Source organism: Sparus aurata, chromosome 13 (assembly GCF_900880675.1).
Source record: "Sparus aurata chromosome 13, fSpaAur1.1, whole genome shotgun sequence".
In the NCBI taxonomy this organism is placed as follows: Eukaryota; Metazoa; Chordata; class Actinopteri; order Spariformes; family Sparidae; genus Sparus; species Sparus aurata.
Window position 1 is genome coordinate 3,593,490 of NC_044199.1, and position 26,407 is coordinate 3,619,896.

At 41.6% G+C, this 26,407-nt stretch overlaps 3 protein-coding genes across 5 annotated transcripts; 1 reads left to right on the forward strand and 2 right to left on the reverse strand.

The window, feature by feature from the left end:
• Positions 1–1,397: 1,397 nt before the first annotated feature.
• Positions 1,398–6,360, forward strand: bicdl2l (bicaudal-D-related protein 2-like). Its single transcript, XM_030438045.1, has 6 exons — positions 1,398–2,363; positions 2,816–2,935; positions 3,021–3,179; positions 3,555–3,631; positions 4,135–4,255; positions 5,489–6,360. The coding sequence occupies exons 1-6, from the start codon at positions 1,830–1,832 to the stop codon at positions 5,834–5,836; spliced, it is 1,359 nt and encodes a 452-aa protein (XP_030293905.1). The 5' UTR covers positions 1,398–1,829; the 3' UTR covers positions 5,837–6,360.
• cldn3c (claudin 3c) lies at positions 3,656–25,327 on the reverse strand. 2 transcript variants are annotated; one of them, XR_003986434.1, is made up of 2 exons: positions 23,593–25,327; positions 3,656–3,687 (listed from the first exon to the last, which is right to left on the reverse strand). XR_003986434.1 is itself a non-coding variant. In XM_030438048.1 (1 exon), the coding sequence occupies exon 1, from the start codon at positions 25,190–25,192 to the stop codon at positions 24,542–24,544; it is 651 nt and encodes a 216-aa protein (XP_030293908.1). In that variant the 5' UTR covers positions 25,193–25,327; the 3' UTR covers positions 23,336–24,541. The 2 variants fall into 2 exon arrangements, 1 of the variants encoding a protein (XP_030293908.1); XM_030438048.1 differs by lacking the exon at positions 3,656–3,687 and having other exon boundaries at positions 23,336–25,327.
• abhd11 (abhydrolase domain containing 11) lies at positions 6,438–12,928 on the reverse strand. Of its 2 annotated transcripts, none has more exons than XM_030438046.1 (6): positions 12,631–12,928; positions 10,652–10,787; positions 10,130–10,303; positions 9,821–9,991; positions 9,267–9,448; positions 6,438–8,497 (listed from the first exon to the last, which is right to left on the reverse strand). In XM_030438046.1, the coding sequence occupies exons 1-6, from the start codon at positions 12,753–12,755 to the stop codon at positions 8,362–8,364; spliced, it is 924 nt and encodes a 307-aa protein (XP_030293906.1). In that variant the 5' UTR covers positions 12,756–12,928; the 3' UTR covers positions 6,438–8,361. The 2 variants fall into 2 exon arrangements, with proteins under 2 accessions (XP_030293906.1, XP_030293907.1); XM_030438047.1 differs by lacking the exon at positions 12,631–12,928 and adding an exon at positions 12,548–12,573.
• Positions 25,328–26,407: the final 1,080 nt, after the last annotated feature.

The following is a 26,407-nucleotide window of genomic DNA, read 5'->3' on the forward strand; positions in this document are numbered from 1 at the left end:
CAGCTCCAGTTTTGTTTAAGCATCAAGTAACTGTATAAAGACCAGACTTGTTCCTGACACATGAAGTGAAGTAGAATGTGCTTTTACTCTTTCACTGTCAAATATTTACTTTACTTAAGGCACAATATGAGTTGGAAGTATTGCAGTTGCTGTTATCATTGTACCTGAACTTCCACACGTTTCACTGAGCACCTTCACGGTAAATATTTGAAGCAATTTTTGAAATGCAGCCTCTAAAATTGGCCTCATGATTCAGTTTATATGATGATAACATCTCGTTTATATCTCGATTGTTCAATATTTAGAAATGTGGAAGTCTAGAATCAACATTTCTGCCAGTAAAGGAAACCACAAAGATGAAACACTGGCTTGATGAAACTGTAATTATGACTCGTCATCTATTTTATTTTATTAATTTTAATGTATTGTTTATTTTTTCAGGGACCATTAAAAGTAATTGAACCAGAGATAGGAAGCAGCTAATTTGCATCTGTTGTACCTGAGCAGGTAAACAGAACACACGTAACAGCAGCTTTCATTTCTTATTTATGACTTTTTATCTCATAATTTTGACATTGCCTTATAATTGTCTTAAAAATTACGATGGTAAACAGGAATTTAGGAGGCAAAACAAATTGTGTTTCTTTTTCTTCTGTCTTGTTTTTGATGATAATCCTCCCAAAAATTAACAGAAACAATGAATATTAGTGACATTCTGTCTGGTTTGCTGATGTAAAGACAAAAGCACCTAATCTATAATTACAGGCTTGGTTTCCTTTAAACTCTTATCAGGTTTGACCTATTTATCAAACAATGGAAATGAATGGAGAAGGGGGTTAATAATCGACTGTTTCACTTTGAAGACTGGTTCCACGTGTTGAACGACGTCTGGAAAAGTGGCGACCTACTTCCTGCGAGAATGTATAGTACCCTGCTTTAAGAGGCCCACTGATAATGAGAACACTGCAGAATGTAAATCCACCCAACACAAACAACATCCACATGCTGCGCCAAGACAAAAAGTCTATAATTACAGTTTAATTAGATGATATTATGTGCAAGTGATAATTAAAATCACACAACCTTCAAATCAACTCACACCTGCCTAACTTCTATAATAATAAATAAATCTATAATATAATAACTTCTCCCTGCAGCTCCATCGTGTGTTTAGTTATTAATCAGACGCGTCGATGTGTCGCTGACTCATCAGTGTGGGAGGATTGTCAGAAAAAAATTACCCAAGAAATGACTGCATCTGGTGTTTTCCCCAAAGCCGTTTCGTTTCCAAAAATAAATTGATGAGTAGGTAACTGCATGTGGAAAAAAAAAAAAAAAAAAAGACCTACATCTAAAACTAAAGTGGCTGCGACACTGATTACTGTTTGTTTTCTCTCGTGTTGCCATCTTCCCGCCCTCCGCTCTGCACATTTGCGTGGCTAGATGAAAGGACAGTTTAAATCAGGTATCATGCGTCAATCCTAGATTATCTGATTGTGCCTGAAGGCTCTGAAAGACCTCCTCCCTTTGTTCCCCCTGCGGCTGTGGTATGTTTGCGCGTCATGTGTTTGTGTAGCGACTGACGAGGAAGAAGTAAAACGCAGACGGGCCACATGAAGCCACAGCCTCCGGTGACATCACATCATGTCATGCTCATGCCTGCGAGGAGGCTCACAGTTCAGGAAAAACCAGTTTGGAGACATTCTGTTTTGGATCCTCCCTGCTCCTTATTCTGCTGTTTTGCTCTTTCGTGTTTATTCATCACTTGACAGTCTCGCCAGGCGGTTTCATTGACTCTGCTCCTGCCTGCGACTTCTGACGAGCTGATCATGGACTACCATCAGTCTTTCTCATCCCTCAACGAGCGGCTGAGACCTCGGATGACCAGCAGTCCACAGCTCTACTCCTCTCTGACCAGAGTGGAGGAGAGACAGTCAGGCTCGCTCAGGAGCTTGTCTTCGTCCAACCGACCTACATTTTCGTTCATGACACCAGAACCTAAAGAGGCTGCAGCAGAACCAGAAGATCCAGAGCAACCTGAAGATACTGCGGAGCAGGATTTTGTCTCTGGTGGCCTAGAAGAAGGACGTTGTGATGATTCACAGCCCTTTTTCAACTCATGCCTCATCACTGAATTGAATTTAAAAGATCTGGGTGACGAGGATACCGTCACCTCACCGTCCGAGGAGAAAGACATCCCAGGTGAGCTAGTCTCAAAGGGGTCAGGCAACTCCTCGGAGTCAGCAGGCGGCGAAGGTGGGAGCCCCTTCCAGAGGAGCTACGAGGACGGGTCTTTACCAGACCTGATCAGGAGCGGGAGGCCACTGGCAAGACGTCGCACAGTGGGACATGTCACGGAGACGGTAGGATTACAAACTTTACATTTGGTTGTTGGTGAATCTTCTTTTCCAGTACAGTGCACACATTGAAATCTAATGTGCCAGAAACAGGCTTGACAGACAATAAAACCTGTGGTTTGGAGGGAGGGGACGTCTCTAACTGTCACTTACAACAAGCTCAAAGTCAAAGATGCAGAGTTGTCTCCAGAAAAACAAGAAATCATCTCTTCACATAACACAGTGATCTCTTGATGAACTTTCTGTATATTTGTGGTGATCCAAACTGTAGAATCTCACCTCAGCCGGTACGACTAGATCTCCCGTCCACAGTCTCACCCAGGAATCTAGATTAGCAGTTTCTGTTTACACTGTGTAAAAATGTCATGGGGGAGGACTTTCTGTGTGCGGGCCTGAGGTTATCTACACGGCAGAGAGTGGCCGTCGAAATGCACTCACATGATATTTATCGTCTGCAGCTTAAAGAAGTGCGCAGGGAGGTGGAGCTGTCTCGGAGACGGAGCATCAAACTCAAGGCTCAGGTGGACAAACTGCAGGAGAGCAGAGAAGGAGTGGGATGGAGCCAACACAGAGAGAGGGTAAAGGTTACGCACATGCAGCAGTGTACTCTCAGCACACCGCTTTGTGGTCATTGTAATTCATTTCTGCTCGTTCCCACCTCAGGTCACGGAGGAGGTTCTGTCCGTTCTGCGGCTGTTGCGCCCGCTGACCGAGCCGGCGTCCACCCAGCCTGAACCCTCTCGTGGGGAGAACAACCTGGACGATGCCCTGGTCCAGCTGCAGAATGTGGCCCGCCAGCTGGCTATCAGCCACACCAAACAGGTAAAGGCTCCCTACCCTTCTTACATCCTGCAATCTCAGGGTGAGTTTATTTTAGTGGGCATGTGACCTGGAGGAATGTTTGCTTTGCACATACTTGTGGAAATAGTCCTAAAAGAAGCACAGAGGACCTGATGAGTCACCTTCCTCTTTGTGTCCCTGGCAGACTGTGAGGTGTTAGAGCTCAGCTATGTGGCCTGACAAGTTTACAAGTGACTGTATCGGTGATCTGTCTGGTATTTACTGTTCATTAGAGAAAGTCACGAGGTGTGTGTGTGTGGGATTAGACCAGAATCCCAGATAGGGAGTGTTAAAGGCAGATGATAACAAGAGCTGTGATTAAATCTAACCTGCCTCTCCCGCTCGTTCTTTCAAAAGTTCACATCTGGAAACGGAGCAGGGGACAGCGCTCTTCTCCAGCAGGCGCTGTGCGACAGAGATGACGCCATAGAGAGGTGAGCGCACACACACACACACACACACACACACACACACACACACACACACACACCTGATAAGAGTTTAAAGGAAACCAAGCCTGTAATTACAGATCAGGTGCTTTTGTCTTTACATCCGAAAACCTTCTGCCAATGAGGTGACAGAATATCACTAATATTCATTGTTTCTGTTAATTTTGGGGGGATTGTCATCAATAACAAGACAGAAGCAAAAGAAACACGATTTGTTTTGCCTCCTAAATTTCTGTTTACCATCGTAATTATAAGGCAGTGTCAAAATTATGAGATAAAAAGTCATAGATAAGAAATGACAACAATGATAATTATGAGAAACACACACACACACACACACACACACACACACACACACACACACACACACACACACTCTCTCCTCTCAGTGACGAGATTCAAGATTTACTGGAGAACAAAAAAGGGGAAGCTCTAAAATGTGGGTGTATTCTGAGGAATGTGTCACTCTTTCTGCTTCCGCCGCGCAGGAAGAAGGCGATGGAGGCGGAGCTGCTGCGGAGTAAGACGGAGATGATGTCGCTGAACAACCAGCTGCTGGAGGCCGTGCAGAAACGCCTGGAGCTGTCGCTGGAGGTCGAGGCCTGGAAGGTAAATGGTTCACAGACACAAAACAAAAGAAGAAAACGTGAGAGGAGAAGGTGTGATCAAGTGGAATATCTCAAATATGTGCAACTCAATCCAAGGAGTCTGGCAGAAGTAGGACACACTAAATACACCAACGATATAATTAGTGTGTGTACGCTCGTGTACCCTCACAGAACGTGCTCACCCATAAAACACTCAATTAGAGTTCACACATACATTATAATCGGCACATGCAGAGTGTACAGCCAGCTGGTGTGAAGCCACGGAGTGTGTTTCATCTGCTGAGCGCCTGCAGCGTCAAACTGAAGCTGCGCTCCACTTTGCAAGAATTGTTTACTGGTGAGAACACAAACTGGTGTAACCGAAACCACTGCAAGACGTTTTCTGTTTGCATGATTTAGTGTCCCAGTTGTTTTGAAGTGTCGGCTGTTTGGAGCTTTTAGCCTCACAGTGAAAACATGTTTCTTTGGTCAGAGTCTTTTCTGGATACGACTGTCATCTTTAATTACTTGATACTGATGTGAAAACGCAACTTCTAATTGATAAAAATCTTCCTGCATCCAAGTACCGAACTGTTAGAAAATGTCCAAAGGTTGGATTTGTTGTTTAGATCTCCTCATCATACCTCGATATGTTCTTTTGCTCGTTTTTCTTGACAGACGGTCCCTAACTTTGTTGAATTTCAGGTATCTAAATTAAGGGACTGTATGAAAATTATTGGGGAGCGTCATTAATGAAAAGAGGCCAAGCGTGAAGAATCTGAGACAGTGTAATCTAACATAAACCTGAATAAATATATTATTATATAATATTTCTGCTACTCTATAAGATATGTCGCTCTTTTTACTCCATTATGTTTATTTGCTAACTTGAGTTACTAGTTAAATTGTTGATTGCATGTTATTTCAGGGTTTCAGATTCTGATAATCACAAAAGTACTTTGACTAAATAACATTTTAACACTTTACTTCCCAAAGCAAGTCTGACTTTTTGGTACTTTTTCAACACTGAACATCATTTGCGACTGTTTCTAAATGAATTTTGCAATATATGGCTAACATCTACATTTGTATTAAGGAAAAACTAAATAACCCTCCACTGCTCGCCTCAATCAGACCTCCACCCCTTCAGTAAAAAGAAGAAATGCAGTGACAGAGATCGGCCTTGCAGATTAAAATCTGTCTTCTCATCACATTTGTTTCTGCTCTGACAGCTTTTTGTTTGTCTCTGCTACAGGAGGATCTCCAGCTGCTCATGCAGCAGCAGGTGCTGGCTCAGCAGCAGGCCGAGCAGGCCCAGAAGAAGCCCTCTCGTATGGGCTTACTGAGGAGACACAACAAACCGCCCATCCAGCGACCTTCCAGCAACACCTACTCTTCACCAGCACCTTCCACAGTTAACTCGAGCCAAATCTTCATCTCCAGATCGGCGGTTTCTGCTGCTCCCAGCGCGCCTTCTCCCCCCAGCTCCCGTCGCAACTGGATGGACAAGCTGAGGAGGGGCAAGAGCAGCACCCGCCAAGAAGAGCAGGATTCAGAGTGGGACGCGGGTGACAACGGCTTCCAGGTCGTATCACTCGATTGAAGCAGTGGTGACTTTGCACTTTGAGCACATTTATTCTGACGCACAACAATTTAAAGTCTTCCTCTGGGCTGTGTTTTTGCTTATTGTCACTTGGACGTTTGGGCTTCAGTGAACAGAGACATTCGACACTAAGGGGCTGATTCTGTATCTGTCTAATATGCAACACCTATAACTTCAGTGCACAGTAACAGAATAAGGACTTTTCATTGAATTGGAGACATCCAGTTGCACTTCTTGAATGAATATTTACATATTTATCGATTCTGAAACCAGGGAGGAATTTTAATAATCTTTTTGTGGAACAACCATATCAGACCAGATTATCACTCCAAACAAGCAGAGGATTTAATGTTTTGTCTTAAAAGACGTCTGCTGGGATTCCTTTAAGTATTCTTTTCTCATTTACTGCACGTGTGACGTTTTAATGTGTGTATGAATGAGACATGTATTTTTGAATGCTGTAATTCCTGAATGTTGTTGTTGTAAATAAATGATATTCTTCTAAAAAAGCTCCTTCAGATGATCGACTGAGTCAGACTGCAGTTCATTTGTCGGCTTCACTCTTCATGAAAAGGAAGAAGGAAAAAAAAAAAGAATATACTTGTCTGCAGGTTTTTGCCATTTTATTGTATAATATTAGTTTGTACATTTTCAATAATATATAATCCACTCCTATGTATATGACTCTTGCACACATTTAAAATGTATATATGGCATTATCTAGAAGGGGCGCCACCACTGTGGCCACATGTTCAACAAACTGAGACGTATATAGCACAGCAAAGTTACACCTGATGACGAGAGAAAAGGCATGCTCATAGTGAAACCATTTACAATCCTGAACAGATGATTACAGTCTTCAAACAGCTTCCGCACTGCGATTAAATAAATTCACTTTTCTATACTGTTGACCCCGAGTTGCCCCTCATGTTCTTGTCCCGCTGCGACACTACAGAAGCTGAAGCAGCATTCAAATGACCGCGATGCCCGCCCCCGCCCAACAATCTATTCATATTGTGCGACGGGACAAATCTGCCCCGTGGTTGAGGAGGATGAGGGGGTGCTTCTCCGCTAACTGGAGCTTTACAAAAATAATAAAATCAGGAGAGTTTCACTCAACTTAATTCTGATCATTTAAAGCCTTTAAGACTTTCACAGCCAACAAACACATAACACTGATTGTAGTAAACACCTAGCGCCACGAAGGGATTCACCCTCGTCCGTTGAGCTTCCGCGTGAGAAAATTCACACAGAACTGGCAACCCAGCTGCCAATCCAAAGACCGCTAGTTATCATTGTAGAATAAAAGTTTTCTTCTTTATGTCAAGTTTTACAGACATGGAAAAGGAGCTCTCGACAAAAGAGGCACATACAAATTTACAACACCCTGCTTATTCATACAGATGGCAGTTTCACTACTGTGGACTGAACTCTTCAAACCCCATGGAGCAGAAAATATATGAACACCACTACGATTAGATAACACCATACGTTGTTGCAGCATATATTCGTCAGATACCCAGACAGCCTTGTAAAGATAAGTGAGATACAGATAATAAATCAGTAAAACGTGTTTCATCAAAACATCGACCAACTACAAGGACAAGACGTTACCACGGCTTACTGCCAGACACACAGAGGAATAATAGAAGTTTATAATAATTAGCATATCCAGTTTTAACCTGAGATATTCAGGAAACCGATTGTGAATGCTGCATTTGAGAGTTTCAGCTTGGTTTTCATAGACGAAAAAAAAATATATAACCAGCGCTCTCGATGACCTCGAGTCGAGCCAAAGTAACTGACCTGTAAGTCCTCGTCTCCAACACACAGCACGTACACAGAGGAGAGGGCGTGAGAACTAATGATCCCGACCAAAATATTAAATATATCACTATTATTAACAATAAAATGAGTTCCTACAACAAACTATCTGTACATATAAAGTCTGTATTTGCAGAGCTCCGACCTTCAGACACATGATACCAAACTCCCTCCTCCAAAGAAGCAATTTCTGCTTTGCACATTCGTCACTTTTCTCCCGGAGGAGCTGCACAAACGTTAAGTATTTGTTTCATTCCAGTGCTGTCAAAAACGTTCAGATCCAACTACTTGACTGCTGGTCCACGTCGGCTGTCCCAGATTGTACTTGACCTAAAGCCGCTTTGCTATTATACTGGCATAAATGTTTCGACATAAAGAAATCACTGTGCAAACAAGAGTTTCTTTGGATTAGTACAGCCCCGATATGTTACACTGGAGATATTTTCTTTGCCATTTCCTACCTACTAATCTAAAAACCAATGAAAAAAGCAAATCTAGTAACACCATCTGTTCACCTACACTACAATAATCTACGTTTGTTTGACGGTAAGAACTGACTGCTGTAAAAGGGTGAGTTTGGTCCAGTGTTGGCATCTATTAGCATCGTTAATGACTTCGCTCGCTCTTGCTGAAGCTGCTGACGCTCAGAGGTGCCGAGCACTTAAAAAAAAAAGTTGAGAGGGGAGGAGGGCGGGAGGCGGCTAGGACTGCAGGAAGGAGCTGATGGAGCTGATGAAGTCTAAGGGTTTGTCTGCGTGGATCCAGTGGCTCGCGTCAGGGATGTACTGGATGTCGGCGTTGGGGAACAGCCTCTGGATTTCTGGGTAATCATCGGAGCTGGATCAGGAGAAGAAGACACAGAGAGGGAGGAGGGAGAACATTAGGTAAAATGATCAGAAGAGACAAAACGAAGTAGAATAGTAAACAGAATCCGGGGTGTCATGGTGGTCGAGGGGTTTGTGAGCGTGTCCAGCTGACGACTTTTGTTGTGTTAAGTCGTTTCCTGTCCGTCTCGACTGTGTCCTCTAATAAAGCCAAACTATGAACTGTATACAATGTTACTGTCGCGGAGATACTGGAGAAAGGGTATTTTCTTTATTTTGTTCCCTTTTTGTTTCAATTCTATTTCATAAATGTTCTAAATCTCATTTTATTGTATCATGTTTTTTTAATCAATTTATGTACATTTTCAATTTCATCCCTTTTTAATTATCTCAATAGTTAGTTATTCATATTTTTTCTTCATATCCAACGATATATTATATTATTTTGCATTCCAGTTGTTGAATCTTCTGATTGACGATCATTTCATCGTTTTCTGAAGACACACCAGGGTTGCCTGGGGTTACAGCCAATAGCATTCTGGTTCGGACTGCTGTTGTAGTTTTATAAAAACACAATGTGAGCAAAGAACCGTTTGTGAATTTTACTTGTCGCCATGATCCTGGAGATATTAATCCACAAAGTATTACATTTCAGTCTGACCTGAGAAGATGTGGCTAAGATGTTGATCTTAGGCTATTAAAGCCAAGATATGTAGCATTTTCACAGAGTATTCTACACTTCTGCATCTGTGCCTATAAAAACAATCTGTGGTGTACTGCACCTGATATAAGCAGAACTGGCTCCACCCAAAAACAGCGTAGGTCCCCCATAGACGGTGTCAAAGTTGGGGAAGCTCATAATGTGGTCGAGGTGCGCCGAGATGGCCTCCAGGTTGACTCTCCAGGCATAGTGGCCGTTCTGCTCCACCAGGTTAGTCAGCAGGAACTGACGCACCGAGCGCTCCTGAGGGAGGGACGGACACTTGTTAGGAGACATGAACCCACAAAGACTTTGCACTTATTCACCTCTCCTGGCTCATTGTTTTGGTTCTATGGTCTACATCTTTAATGTTTTGGTTCATTTTCATCAGTCTCACAGTGTCATTTCAGCACTTGGAGGAAGCTAAGAACTGACTGTGACAGCAGACAGACACATGTCACACAGCTGGTGAACGAAATTAAACATTTTGCATATTCGCATATTAAACATATTCGACTTCAGTGCCAGATACAGGAAACTGCTTGACGTGATACAACACCCTCCTGACAAACCAACATCCCAGGTTTAATCAACAGAAGAACAGCTGACATATTCGTATTTGAAAGGAGTCCCGACCTTGACCAATTTGCGCAGCTGATCTTCAGCCATCCGTCTGGCGGTGGATCGTGGGATGTCACTGGAGATCTTCACCTCCTGCATGGCCTGGATGTAATACCGGAAGTTGGTGCGTGTGGATGTCTGGGCTGGACTGATGTCCACCACCACCAACCTCTCCACTAAACCAGACTACAAACACAAGAGGGAGAGTTTGACCTCACTGAGGGACTTACACAATTTAGTTTAGAGAGGACAGGAGAGAACAGCGATAAAGGTCAGGACCGCAGCATTGTGATCAACTCCTGGTGACATTTCTCGACAGCTAACCTGCGTCAGGGCGGTCGTCATGGCCGTTTTCCCTCCCATGCTGTGGCCGATGAGGACGCACTTCTCGATGCGCAGCTTGGCAAGGAGGTGTTTCAAATCATCCGACATTGCTTCATAGGTCAGCACTGGGCTGTGAGGGCTGTTGCCATGGTTACGGGCATCTACAGTCAGCACCTAACTGGACAAGGGACAGTTAGGACACTTGGAATGGGGGGAAAGAGGCAACTGAGCGGAACCTTGTTTCTAGTGAGTGACAGCACAAACAAAGGCTGTATTGTGCACATGAGGTGAAGAGTTCCTTCTGGCACGCCAAAGAGCAGATTCTCTATCAGTATTTATTACAAACAGGCTGCTGAGCAGTCGTGTCAAATGACGGGCTGCACACTGGTTGATTGTACGATCCCATGCCTGCTTTTGAACAAGTTCTCTAAGTCGGTCTGCTGAGAACAAACTCCAACACATAAAGATGAATTGTTTTCGATGTAACAACAGACAGGTGTGATGTCTTCATCACTGCATTACCTTTCGGCCTGTGCGCTGCACCAAGGACTTCGCTATTGAGTGGAAGTTTGATTTGCTGCCAAAAAGGCCATGAAGAAACACCAGGGGAGTGCTCTCTCCCTTCCCATCAAAGACATCATAGGTCAAGCTGAGTGGGCTGGAGGGAGGAAAGAAAAGAGTGATTAGAGTCTCTCCGGTTATGTTTGTGGTAAAAGTGTCACGATTAACACATAAATCTAAGTAATGAAACTCTACAGGCTGATGAAACTTTCAGTGAGTGGAAATGAAGGCTGAATCACTTCAACTCACAGTGAAAAGGAATTTGCAGAGTGTCTTTCTACCCTATTCAGATAAAATATCAGGAAAGAAATGCTGTGGCAGCATTATATAATGACTTATATAACTGGTTAACTAACTGGTGACTAACTAATGATTGACTAACTGGTTAGAATTATTTTACTCCCACCTGCTGGTACAACACTCACAAAACAGGTACAGACATGTTACTAGTTAATCTTTTATATAAAAGACCAACATTTCACTTCGCCATTCATTGTTATGCGAGTGTGTAAACGGGGAAGCCATTTTCCATTCATTGTTACATTAAATATTTATTTAGTCAATACAGATGTTAATATAACAGTAAACAGGGAGAGGACACAATCACAATCACATGAACACTTAAAAATAAAAAACAATATAATAGGCCTGATTAAAAACTGCCTTTATAGACCTTTAATTTTTAAGTTTTGTTCACCAAGTCGAGTTTCACTGATGATAAATCATTTCATTCTGCATTGGTGGTTCATTTACTTATATTCAAGCTATAAAATGTGACAACATAGTGAAAACACACATCTCAGATCCCAAGATGAAATCTTTAAACTGTGTATTTTGTCTGACAAGGAGTCCAAACCCCAGAGATAATCAATTACCAATTACATAAAATAAGAAAAACTCAAAATATTCACATTTGAGAAGCAGAAAACTGCAAACAACTGGCACACTTGACTAAAAAAATGGTGGATAAAAACATTATCTTATTAGCTAATATATTACGATTGCCTTATCCTGTGCAGACACCTAACCTCAATATATTGCATCATATACAATCAGTTGCGCTTCTATTTGTTAAACCAGTCCATAGTACAACCTTGCAGTAAAGTTAAGCTTCATACTGAGATTGGGCCAAAAATTAAAGGTGCACTTTGTAGGTCTGGAGAAGACATTTTAATCAGAAGAGAAAATCTATAATAATTGATTTCCCTGACTGAATAAACTGAATTAACACACTGTCATCATAGGACAAGGCCACCTGAGTTATTCAGTAATGGACATCCAATAAATATTTGTTATAGACATATTCATTTGACAGACGCAAGTAACACTTGTTTTACATAATTAATATTTCCTTTTAAATTAGCTAATTGTTACATTTCTTTACCAAATCTACATAGTGCACCTTTAAGATACACCTCTCAGTGTGAAGCGAAATTACAGCAAGTTGAAGCAAATTAATTCCTAAAGCAGTTTAACTGCCAGTATACAGTGCAACACTGCTGCAGGTAGGATTTATGACAGCAGTGTTGAATTAGACAGCATTAATTTTAGCTAGGCTTAGCTAGCACACTGGTAACTTAGCATACATGACGCCTAGCATACACTATTCCGAATAAACACGACAGAAACGAGTGTTTTAGTTAGCTTCACAACAGAATAATATACAGTAGGACACACTGTCCATATCTGAATTCTTCTTTCTGGCTGTGATGAAAGCTAAAGTGCTGCTCTTGCTAACCAGACGCCTGAATGTCATTTACGTAAACAGTGTAAAGTTAACGGTTAATGACGACGCGACCCGGTGACGACGAATTCACACGGTTGTTTCAAGCTGCCAGCTTTTAAAAAGATCCATACTGGACTGTCATGTCCACCCGGCGGCACCGCTACACCTCAGGCAGCCAGAGGGCATCAGTTAGCCGGGAAGCTAGCAGGGATACCTGGATGAGCTGGCTGTCCGGACCGTGGGAGCCACCCCGCACACATCCTGCTGTCCGGGGAATAAACGACACGCCGGTCGACCGCTCAGCAGTCCTCTCTGGATCAGGCGACACAAAGAACTCATGGCAGCATATGCTCCGGTACCGGGCGGTCCACTAGCAGCATGTGGTTTTACAAGCGGACAGAATGACAGCAGAGGTTCGGTGAGTGTGCATGCAGATAGAGCAGAGCGCCCCGGAGGTCGAGATTGAAGGGAGACAACAGCTGATGGTGCGTCGTGACGTAGGACGCACGCCGACGTGGAATGTTTGCTCCCTGTGTTTGGTCTCGCAGGCACCGGAAGTCGCCTTCTGCGTAGCCGCTGCGATTAAAAAACATCGTGTTGTAGCTCAGTTGACATCAGTTTTACACCCACCACTTCACTGACAAAATTGATCTTTTTTTTTTATTTTACAAAATGTACGTTGACACACTGACCAATAACTAATTACATCTACAGATATCCGAAGCCACGCCCCCTTCCGGTGGACACCTTATTTCATTAAAACTTTGCATGCTCGTGAAGGGAGAGGGACAAATAATGTGGTCACACCCCGGTTGGATTGTGCCATAAACCAAACATAAGATGTGTGTCAATTTAAAAGACAATTTTTCAAACCAATGACGTCGTTTTTTGGGATTAAACTGATGAAATATACAAGAGTACACCGCCAGCAGTGGCGTTAGGGACGTCGTCTCCATTAACAGTCTCCAAAACCACAATTTAAACACTGTAGAGCTGCTCCTGTGTATTAACCTGCTCACTGAAATAACAAACTACCCTTTCACATCACTGCAGCTGTCAATGTGGACAGATTTATTGTGACTTTCACCTTTTTTAGTACCTTTTCTGTGCCGAGTGGGCGGCCATGTTGTGGTGGTGACGTATGTTGAGCAAGGCGATGTAGGTCACCCAGCGGTTTCACACAAAACTAGATGATAATTTACTGTAAATAAACAAATTGCGACTTTACTGACATAGAAACTCGCCTTTTAGAGTGACAAACATCACATGTGGAGTTCAAGGCACAATTCAAGCGGGATCGAACATGTATTTGTTCCTCTCCATTCACGAAACCGGAAGGGGCGTGGCTTCAGTTCTCTATGGACACTTAACATCACACAATCACTTTACACACATATGTATTGGAAATGTCTTTATCTCTGTGCAGAGTTTATTTTTCTACTTTTTTGTGTATTTCATCCTCTTATTGCCTTTCATTGACTTTCTCGTTATTTAACCTTTGCAAATAAAATCTAATCTGATCTAAACATAACGACATATCTAAGCTGGTGTTGTAAAGGAGAAAGTGCAGGCTATTTTATTGTAAATAATACATTCTGTTAGGTGGATTCATTTTAAGATCAAGCCCCCACTTTACAGGAAAAACATGTAACTGAATTTACCTGTAAATCGAGTGTTGATAAAACGTGTCAAAACGTGTGTTTACTTTCTTTGACTCCACATGACAATGTGCAGTAAAGTCTATTTACTTTTTAATCTTTAATGTATACTTCAACATGATTACAGTCTAAAACACACTTTCTGTGTGTTTGCACTTAACATTGGAATAAGAAGGAGCAACCAGAAGTAAAAGTATACGCATGTCTTTGTTGGGCCACTAGGTGGCGTCAAAGTATCACAATGCAGGCTACAACTCCACCCCTGACAAGATGATGTTCTTACTCGTGGTCCTATCTTTTCTCCTACACCAGGCTGCTCTGTGTTCTCAGGAACAGCTAAAACATCATGTGTTATGCTTTGGACCAATTCTGCACTTGTCTGCATTGTTTCCCACTGCACAGCAGGCAGGAGAGTTTAATAGTGTTCATTTTATTACATTTCTGTTTTTATTCCGTTGCAGTGTTTAGATGCTTTAATAGGCCTTGTGAAGTGTTCTTTGACCAGACACATGAGTTAATATCAAGACACATGATCATTATTGAAGTTTATTTTTTATTAGCATGGATTTCGAGTGATTTATTCTACCACCCCTGGTCTCAACACCTCATTATGACACTTGTCATAATGTCCAGCTGTATGACCTTGAGCGATTTTGTGAAACTCTCCAGATGTACTCACCTGTACATACATCTGTATCTCAATATTTAGAACATCCTAATGAATTTGAGCCACTGCTGTTTACAGGCGCATAGAGGAGCTAGGCGTGGTTTGACTTTTTAGCGTCCGTCTCTCTGTGTTCATCACTCACACTGGACTGATTTGTGATCAGCGCTGTAGATTTCCATGCTTGTGTTTGTGGCTGCAGTCATGTACAGGACCATAAACATAAAACCATCAGTCTATGGGCTTGGGGAGAACCTGGCTTCCTTTGCCGTGTCTTCAAACATTCATTGCTATGGGAGACGTGTCTGCTGGGATAAAGCACGCCGTGAGCTGTCGCCATAGCGATGGCTTGCGGCCGAGGCCTGGGGGAGGAGATGGCAGAGACCCAACTGGGAGAAGAAAGGGGGATATTTGTGGACGAGTGAGCATTTTTATTCTGTTTAATGCTGTATTACAACGGCAGTTTTCCTTAAACTAAGAACAAAAAACTGCCAGCAAAATGTTTCTGGCGCTTATTGACTTCATTTCAACAGTTATTTTTCAAAAGATCACCTTCTTAATGGTGAAATTATTTGACTTACTGCCTTTCGTCCAAATGATTTTTCAAGTAAGTCGTTAAAAAAACAACTACGGAATTGAATCGTGATGTCAGATTGTCCGTGACAGTTTCAAAGTGAAGGCTGTTCCTCCATTCGACTTGAAAGTGGTCACATTCTGCTGACCCGGCGCCCCTGAGTGCTGTGACTTTAGTTCTTTACTGTGTGATGACGCTGTGTGTCCGGACAGTTAAGCTCTTCTTCATGCTACACAGAGCGTGGCAAATAAAGCTTTTGTTCTCAAGCTCTCTTTTCAAGGTGCCCGCACATGCACACAAGCATCACATGCCAGTTAGTGAGGCTTAATTTGCTTTTTCTAACTATAACAGAAACACCTGATCTGGTGAACCATTGGTGGAGAACCTGAACTGAAAGTCGAAACTCACACTGAAGAATTCTCGCTGTTTGTCTGTATATTTAAACAGTTGTTCTCATATAGTGATTAAATAAATAATGCTCTTAAAGTTGATCCGCTTTTAGCTCATTTTATTTTATTAAGGTATCTGACAGACACGATGTTCATAAACAAACAAACAAGGAAACAAACAAACAAACAAACAAACAAACAAACAAACAAACAGTCATGTAGATAAGATGACCCAGAGTTTTTCAACATCTGTTTTCCTCGGCCAGATGTTGGAAATGTTCCCTTAAATTGGATAAAATGACATATGTTAAATTGATATTAAATACACTTTATAATCTGCAGGACTCCTGCACACGGTCACTAAATTTGAAAATCCTTTTTGACTATTTTTCATGCCTGCACAACTTTTCTTTGACTACACGTTACACTACATTTATGAACTGCGTTTAGCGGTCCAGGACGAGGTCGGGTCAGTGGCAAACGTACAAAGTCCAAGGTCGTAGCACCAGAACCGAGGGATCACAGGTTTAGAAAACAAGAGCACTTTGGTTAGAAATCACATTTTCAGTTTTTTAATAGTCACAACATTTAATCTGTACGATTTACTTTGGTTCAGGCGGGGAAAGATTGTGAGTTTTGTTTAAATGTTAAAATCTTTTCTTTAAATACTGACGACATTTAAATTTAGGATTCACATAAATAGAGCCACACTTTCCATGTTAATATTGTGACTATCATGTCAGATATTGACAATTTGTCCAATGTACACAACTCCTATAGATAACATTTTGTCGGTATTTCACAAAACGTCTTTAAACTTGGATGGTAGAAAGTCAGTATAGTTTAAACGTTCTAATAAACAAAAGCCACAGTAGCTGATAACAAACGTTACATTTTAGTACCAATCCAAACTTATCACGTTGAGTAACACAGCTTGACTCACACAAACGTTAGCGATATATAACGACCTATAATCTTCCTAAACTACTGAGTTACACCATAAAAGCATAAACTTAAGTGATCCAGCTGAAGACACCCTGAAGATAATTCACTAAACTGTCACATAAAAGATATTTTTAACCTGCAGTGAAAGATTTGCTGCTGTCACCAATACTGAAAGTAAATACATACATACATGTCTACTACTTTATACTTGTACTCCACTACAATCCAGAAGGGGATTCAATGAAGATACAGATAAGTGTGTCAACCCAGAACTTCAACGTTTATCGTAAAATTATCCTTACGCCCTATTATACAGTTCACATTGTACATTTCCTTTTGTTACTGTTTCTTAACATACTCCTATTGAGATATTTGAACGGAATCCTACATCATTTATTTATTTTTTTGAATGCTGGATGGCTTCAGCTCACATTTACTCTAAAAAACCAGAACGCCTGTTGAGTAGGTGTCTGGTTCGATTACTAAACTCTCAAACTCGTACAGAAAACTGTGACCTGAGATGAACTCTGGTGCAGAATTTTGTTTTCCTACTCTTCACATATAAGGTCACTCACAACTTAATTTTTGGCCTTACTGTTTCAAGAATTTGCTAGAAGGCTCATTTCCTCGTATCTTTTGCCTTTTTTTGGTAATACTCTGTGTTTTGCATAAATAAAAGTCAGACCCTTTCCAGGAAAGTTCTGTCTCAGACAGGATTTGCTGTCAGTATCAAAACACAATTTGTATTCTTTTTTTTACTGACGATACCAAAAATATTTCCATCCAATTAGACGCTGTTTTGGTCTTTCGCCACAGCTCAGATTTATCTGTATTTACAGATTTAAGTGGTTTGATGACTCATTAAGTCATAAAACAGAGCACAAAGCTCTCAGATAAGAGCTGCAGGATTATCAGGACACTCTGGGAGAGGACAGGAATGTTCTCCTCGCAGAGAAAACAATGTCAGAAGTCACAAAACAGAAGTCAGAGCACAGCGACAACATCCCAACAGAAATCTGTTCATAGCGGTCGTATAGCTCAGTTCTTTCTGTCAACATTTAGGATCACAGCGCTTAAGACTTATTTATTATATCACCCGCAAAACACGAGTACAGAGGTAAAACATTCTCATGGTGCCTTTTTATTTTTTACACTAGAATATTAGTTATATAGAAGCTCGGGTCATGCTCATATTTTTGGCTCTGGTGCTGCGATGTATCTGATATTTATTGACTCTGTTAGATCACAGCATGAACCAAGATGCAGCCAAAGTACCAGAATGAACGCACAGTGTGTGATTTTATGTTGCTGGGCGTCTCTCAATCAGAACAATAACAAAAGTTGGAGTTTGACGTTGGGAAGGAGCATCGGATCATGGAGGTTTTTAAGTGAGTAGGCTGGGTAGTCCGCCAACCTCTCTCCTCACTCTCTGATGAGTTATCCTCGAATAAAACGATGGCTTTGTTGGAAACATTTGGGATCATGTATAAACAGAATATATGAAATAGATCAAGCTGTGTTTGAAATCTTATACAAATACACACATATGCATTTGAAATTCCTTTATCTCTGTTCACTCTATTCTCTCTATTCCTTTAAAATAGAAGATTTAAAGGAGCAAAATGTAGTTTTAGAGAAGAAATTCAAACTCAAAATTTAAAAATGTACAATTTTAATGATTCGATGATACAAACTCAGACATTTGTATCTTTTCCATAACTGAATAAACTAAAAAGTAAGGTAACCAGAACACTGTTTGAAGCTAGAAAGGTGGCAGGGTCCGCCCCATGTAAAACAGTATGAAAATGTGTTTGTTTATTTAGTTTGTTTTAGCAGAAGAAAAAAAAATCAATAAAGATCTTTTATCTTTTTATTAAAGTTTCTTCCCAAAAACTACACAGTGCTCCTCTATAGAAAATGTATATATATAAAAAAGACGCACACAGATAAAAGAATATAAAGATACACAAAACAGAGATAAGAATGTGTCTAAAACAGATCACATTTATCGACAAACGCCTGCTGATGTGTTTGCAACAGATAGTTTATCTGCTTTACACAACTTTACTGCCCATCAGTCAGTGAGGTTAAAAAATCTGTGATAACCTGAGCTAATACTTTCTAGCGTCTCTATCAGGGACCCGGTGGACTTTGCAGTGCAGCCGTCATTTTGTTTGTGCTACCTGTCAACCTCACGTGTTCGTGCAGGAAGGAGAAGCTGACATTCAAATGTGAGGTCGCTGACATTTGTGGACTTCTCAGTGCTGCCTGTCTGAACACTGCTGTGACCTTTTGTTTGTTTTGCTCTCTCATGCTGTTCTCGTTCTCTCTTTGATAACTTCATAGTAATCAATATCAGCAGCACATTGTTTCACCTTTACATAGGGATGCTCCCATGCAGTGGTATTACTGCTTCTTCAGTCTACAAGTTTCCCAGGTATCAAGGCAGCGATCTCAGATGAAATGGTGGAAGGCAGGAACTAATGGGTGCTGAGGGTAATATGATTTATGCCGAATTAATATGAAGGCACAAATAGTTAAGAATCTGTCAGAAACAGCATTTCACAACGTTTAAAAAGACTCTTCTGACTCAAAAACTCACTAAATTGAGCAACTTTCCAATGGAGTCTGGGGGATATCGTTCCCTCTTTTTCTCTGTGTTCAATCTGTTGGAAATAATTGTTAATAACTGTTAAATATAAGTTATTCTGGTCATTCAAATGAATAGAGAAGACATAAATGTCTCTCACCATTTACAATGATGTCATTATATACAGTGACTCAAGATCCCAACTGTGACTGACCTCCCACATCCCTGATAACACATAGCCCAAAGATAATCAATGTGTGATGATCAAACAGGATAAACTTAATAAAAATCTATCCCCTGATATGTGACTTTGTTGTGTTTTAGACGGCAGATAGAGAAACGTGTACATCTAACTACTCTGATGCAGCTCTAACAGTGTTAATGTTTCGTGTGACTTTTAAAGTGGTTTCCAAGTTCGTTCTGGCATTCACGTTTCATCAGTCACTGACAATGAGAGGGAAGCAACGGACAAAACAAGTTCCAAGTCAAACATTAATGGATTAAAGGTCAGCACAGAGGCATCAGCAAACCTGTTTCACTTTATCTACATAAATACAATTCGTTCAGCTTTAAGGGTCAATCAATATTATCCAGTGTATGTCCAGATATACTGGCCTGCTGCTCATTATAATACAGTCAATAACTCCAAAGCTGATCTGACAGCAGATTTATTCACAGTGTGTTCTGCAGGAACGACTGTCACTCTTCAGCGTTTTTATTGCAGAGAGTTTTCTACTAAATTGGTCAAATTCCACCGTCCGACCAACCTTGATCATGGTCCTCTGAGATTACAGGGGTATAACAAGGTGTGTGTGTGTGTATGTGTGTGTTTGTGTGTATGTGTGTGACACCAACTGGTTAAACATGCTGTTCTGTGAGGATGTGAGTGTAGCGGGGCCGTTTCAAGGCTGATAAAGTACCTTTGGTTCCATTTTCTTCAGATAAGGCTGTAAATTGTTGTGACTCAGCGGTTGGAACCCCTCAAGTGACTCTCACATCTCCTGACTCTGCAGTAACAGTGATAATATTGATTGGCTCAGTCCCATCTGGTTCTCTTAGTGCATGTTGTACCTTACCCATCAGACACACAGCAAAAAATTATAGTTTAGTTTGGAGTTTTGATTATTCGGTATCTATTTATAAGTAATGTAAATTTAAAACTTAGAGGTACTTTACATTAAACTTGTTCTGCAGCAGTTCAACAAGCTGCTCTGGAAAAGAAGAGAGCTCAGCTCTCTGTTTAAAGAGCCAATAACAAATGAAAGGAACTGAGATACAAATCTTTTAAAGACTTTTAAATGGGCAGACTGACCTTTATTTACAGGACAATGAACAATGGAACAATAATGTGTTGACGACATGTCTCACATCACGCTAGTTAGTTCTTATCATGGACGTCAACATACGAGTTTGTGTGATGAAACATGTGGCGGTGACCCCGAGTCTGCTGCGTTCAGCCTGGCTGTTTATTAATTGTCGTCAGGTGACAGTCATTCACAAAGAAACCTCAAGTTTTAAGATAAGGACAGAAAAGGACAGAAGGACAAAACGAAGCATCACACCTGTGAGAAATACATCAGATATGTTGTATTTAATGATACTAGTGCAGTGCCCGTAAGAAAAATTTATTCCTATAGAAAAGTGGGAAGTTAAGAAGCTTTTTCATGGATGACCAAATGAGGCTGTGTTTGAAGGTGGGACGTCAGGGATATTTAGGTTTGTTGTGAAATCTGATATTCCAGGGTATAATTGGCTGTTTTTGACTTATTTTGCCATTATATTTCACCTTAAAAACTATTTACTTGGTGTCATTATTTTCAGCACAACCTCACATGTGTGACTGTACAGTTATTTTTTTATTTTGACATACTGTATTAACACAATGGACCTAAAATCACAAATGAAAAACATAAAATCCGAGTAGAAAACGTTAGATGTTTTTACTGTGAAAACCACAAATATGTTTAACAAACCATTTTTTTTTTTTTTACTTATAATGCAAATATAAATTGTTGTTTGCTAAATTTGTGCATACATTTAAAAAATTTACAAAGTTATATGTAACTATTTACATTTAAATGCAGGCAATGCTCAGGTCTGCCTGAGCTCCTTCCAGCTGAATGAAGAGCTGCACTGCCTGCTCCACATTCAGCTTCTCCTCATTATTCTGACTCATTAAACAAAAAACCGACTCCACTACACACTAAACACACTCCACCAAACACTACATAACACTATAACTATACACTCCAAACACGCTAAATGTCACAAATCTCTCAACTCTCAATATCGCTGTCCGACCGTCGTTCGGCCTGTCAATCATCCGCCTAGGTCCCTCCCACAACTTCCTGTTCCTCAACAACCAAACTTGCTGCTTGGACACCTTCATGACAAAAGCCTGTTTTTATCGTTTCTTCCTGCACCAGACACAAAGCAAACGTGACGGCAATGTCCGCGAAAAAGCGTGGCGGACATTATTTACCCTAAGTCTGGTTTTGGACATGCCGGTGGGTCCGGTCCGTCGCCTTGGGAGGTGGGCCGTGTGGGCTAGCGGATAGCAGCTAGCTACACACGAACATCCACAGATTCCGATACCACTTTGTTGTCCGCGCGTCTCCGAATCTCCTCAGACCCGAACAGACTCGGTCCGGACTCGTTTAATCTCATTAATCCACAACAGTCAGTTTAGATGCACAGAACAGAACAGAACAGAACGGGACTGAACCGCCGGCAAAATCCCGGTCCAGCTCGCTCCGCTGCAGGTATAAATCCGCTTGTTTCTTCAGGTATGTCGTGGGCTTGAGCTCTGCAGTGATTGGCTCTGGTGCACACGTGACTGTGGTGGTTCTGGTGGACAATGCTCAGCGGAATTTGTAAAGCATTTATGAAATAATTTATTCACGGCATCATTGCAGTCCAAGCAAATGCTTAGATGCACACCACTGAACCACGCAGCAGCCATGTTGAAAGTCTCAGGTCAGTGTGATCCTGATCCACAGAGATATTTGACTGACAGAAACACACACACACACACACACACACACACACACAGACAGACAGAGATTCCTTGTATTTATAGATAGATGAGGTGAAGATAGTCAATCACAATTATAACTTTCAATATCAGCTGAATAAATTAGTTGATCCACCTTCAAATTATTCTGCAGTTTGTTTCTGTTGTGAATTTTGCGACCTTCGGAAATATAAAACAGCAGCAGTGAGTTTTCTTACACATACGGGAAAGTTGGGGAAGTGAGAGAAAACAAATTGTGCTGATGTGTTTCATAATAATAAGTTGTTTTCTGTTCTGTGTTTTTGACTTAAGAGGAAATGTATTGACTTTGTTTTGCCAGGATTACCTTTTTAACTTCCTTTTATTTCCACTTGTGGCTGACTTCTGCACGAAGTGTCCCTCTGCTCACCGTGCTCAGATTACAGAAGAAAATGTTATTCAGGAATCCTGTATATTTTATCATACAGACATTAAAACTAAACAATAATAAAGCATCTAGTCACTGAAGTGTAGCTGGTGGAGGATGCATATAAATAATATACCCATAATCCAATGCAGACAAAGGAAACTGATTACTTCTTCAATCAATTTAAGCGAGCTAAATATATAAGTTGTTAAAAGTTATTAGGTTGTACAACATAATGTTGATACTTTACTTGGTAATTCAGAGGTGTTTGGTTTCCTGACTTTTTAGAAATCAAAATAAGGTGAAGTCAACTTTTAAATCGTACCGACTGATTTTATAACTGAACGACATTATGTGTGTAACTGCTATCTTCTTCCTTTTATCTGTTTTATCGTCTCTGAGATGTATGTTTCAGTTTGACACAGAAAACTGTACACTAAAGTATTATCTAGCTCCGCTCAACTGAAAGATGAATGTAACTCAGTTGTATCGTTGGCCAAACAAAGAAACCCGACTCCCAAAGGCCGAGCCCAACTGTCAGCTTCATGAAATGTTTGATTTAGTCTTTATTTGACTTGGTAGCACCGGTCTCTTGATGTTCCTCTTGTGTGTTTTAGCACTTAAAGAAAGGGTTAAATGTTCTTTTGTTGAGCAAAAGAGGGAGAAGAAAACGCTCATCGTTCCTTTAAATTGATTTTATTGAAATCTTTAACATACAAGCACTACTATAAAACATTTAACAAAGCTTTTTATATTTATAAATCAGCTCTTTTAACATTTTCTGAACAACAAGACGTAACAGAACGTGGTTAGAAAATCTTATTTGAAAGAGACGAAGATGAATAAGTGAAATGTTTGATTCTACACACCTAAACACATCCTGCTGATGTCAAACATCCTACAACAGTTGTAGTCATGTTCCCTCAGGGTCTCTCACACACACACACACACACACACACACACACACACACACACACACACTACACACACACACACTAAAGAGGTTCTTTGGCTCTTTGTTTGACAGTAACAGGACAATTCAGGATGTTGCGTCTGATAGAAATGATGCTAAAATGTTTGAAACTAACACACAATACATAACCTTAAAAAGACAAACGCATCAATATGCTGACATCAAAATACATTACAAATACATTTATGTTACAGAAATATAAAATAAGCTCACATGTAAAGACTGAAACCGTCTCTATGTCCTCAAACAGTGAAACTGTGAGGATGAAGATAGAGTTGTTACCCGGGGCCATATCACGGATCATCTTCAGGTTTCAGTCTCAGCAGAAACTCTCCTAAGCAAATATTACATGCAAAACACACACGCGCGGGTGCACACACACACACACACACACACACACACACACACACACACACACACACACACACACAGACGAAGAACAATCACACAACCAAATTCATGTAAAACGAGAGCCGGCTCTTCCTTGTCCTTGTCAGCTGAATGACACACCGCATTTAAGCTGAAAGTCTCGTTGAAACCCAACACCGGCCGGCCAACAGCTAATGACAGACACACACACACACACACACACACACACACACACACACAGAAGCAGGTGTTCTCGGTTCACCTAATGCCACAGAGGTTTTAGTATAAATACAACACGCACTCAGACATTTCAAAAGAAGTCACTGCTGGTCATCTACTGAATGTGAGAGCTTCTAAACACGACACATTGCAGATTAGAGCAAAGCAAAGGTGTTTAACATGATGTGTATGAGCAAAGCAAAGCAAACACCAATATCTGTACACTCATCTTCATCTCGGAGTCTTTTCGTGGGGTTTACCCTGTGGTTTCAGACAACAAAAAACAACACAGACACACAAAAACACTCATGTGCAACAAACATTTTCAAACATAGTCCTTCCTGTCGTACCCTCCACCTGCGCTGGCGCTGCGTGGGGCGGTGTAGGCCATCCGAGGTGGCTTGTACTTCTTCTCTTTTGGCGGGCAGCTGGTGCACAGCATGGCCCCGCCAATCAGGAGCAAGGCGGCCGCTCCCCAGCCGATGTAGAGGGACGCCCCCAGCTCTCTCCTCTGTGCGCTGATCAGGAGGGGGCTGTAGAAATCCCGGATGACGACGCTGGCCGTCCAGGAGACGGGGATGAGCACCAAAAGGCCTCCGAGGAGGAAGAAGATTCCAGCGATGATCATCACTTTGGCCTTGGACGGCTCGTCTTCGATGCAGTTGGTGCACTTGGCGCCGACGATGGAGATCATGACCCCCAGCACGCCGAGTATGATGGCGATGATCATCATGGCTCTGGAGGCCTGAAGCTCCCGAGGCAACGCCAGCAGCGAGTCGTAGACTTTGCACTGCATCTGGCCCGTGCTCTGGGTCACACAGTTCATCCACAGACCCTCCCAGATGGTCTGAGCCGTGATGATGTTGGCCCCGATGAAGGCCGACACCCTCCACATCGGCAGGGCACATGTCACAATGGCAATGATAAATCCAATGACTCCAAGGGCGATGCCCACGATCTCCATGCCCATCGACATGATGGCAGAACAAACCTCGAAGGTCCAACAAAGAAAAAACCTTTTCAGACGGCAGAAGAGAGCCTCCTGCTGTGTTGTTCAAAGCGTGAGCACCTGCAGGAGGGAGTGATGTAGCTGTGAGATGCTGCTACGGAAACAAGAGATCCTTTATACCTCAGGGAAGCGAAGGAGGAGTCCCCCGGTGATGATGTCAGGAGCAGGCCGTCTTCACAAACACAGAAGAAGCACCACCTGTGCACATACAGTGGAGGAGGGGAGCTGGAGGCAGGGCGGGTGTGATGGAGGGAGGGTGTGGCTGAGGGAGTGTTTGTGTGTGGTTGGTGGGGGTTGGTTGCTGCCGGTAAGAAGCATTTTTTCACCTGATGTGGCTGATTTGAATAAGATGAGTTAATACAAGTTGTGGTGGAAAAAAAGAGCATAAAGCGACCTCTGATTCTTCTACTGGAGAAGGAAGTTCTGCATTGAATAAACAAAACTTCTCCAAGTAGTTCCTCAAACGTATAAATGCTGACTCACACACATGCAGCAGTGAGAAACAGAGTAGCAGCTCCTGCCTCGAGCTACTTACAGATCTTGTTGTGTGTGTACGCACCGAAACACAAACACTACCCACACCGCCGCAAACACGCACTCAAGGCCATAAGTGGATCGTCCCTCTGATACTGTTGGTCTCTTGTCACTTCCTGGTTCCAGTCGTGTGAGTTTCTCAAACAGTCAGGATCCAGTGTAAGGAAAACAATCCCAAAGCTCGGATGGAAACCGGAATAACTGCACCCAGAGTAAATATGAGCAGGGAGAAAACATAATGGGCCGATTCTCAGACACCTTGAGCATACAGACAGCGTGATGCATTCAGTATCGGTTTAACTCTCCGCTCGACACACACGAGGCTGAATATACTGAGTTTGTATCTGTTTTTCTTCAGGAGAAATAGTGAGATGAAGCACAACATTTAGTAAAACAGTCAAAGGGATTAGAAAATGTAGACGTTAAGGGGAATAATTAACTACAAACTGGTTACAATTTCATTTAAAAAGACGGCTAATCGCCACATTTGTCAGGTATTCTTATTTTTGGGTGATTCCTTAAATGAAAGGACACTTCTTGATGAAAATGTCCCTATTAAAATATTCATTATCTTTCTTTCTTTCATTCTTTCTTTCAATATTAATTCTGTTTCTTTCTTTCTTTCTTCCTTCCTTCCTTCCTTCCTTT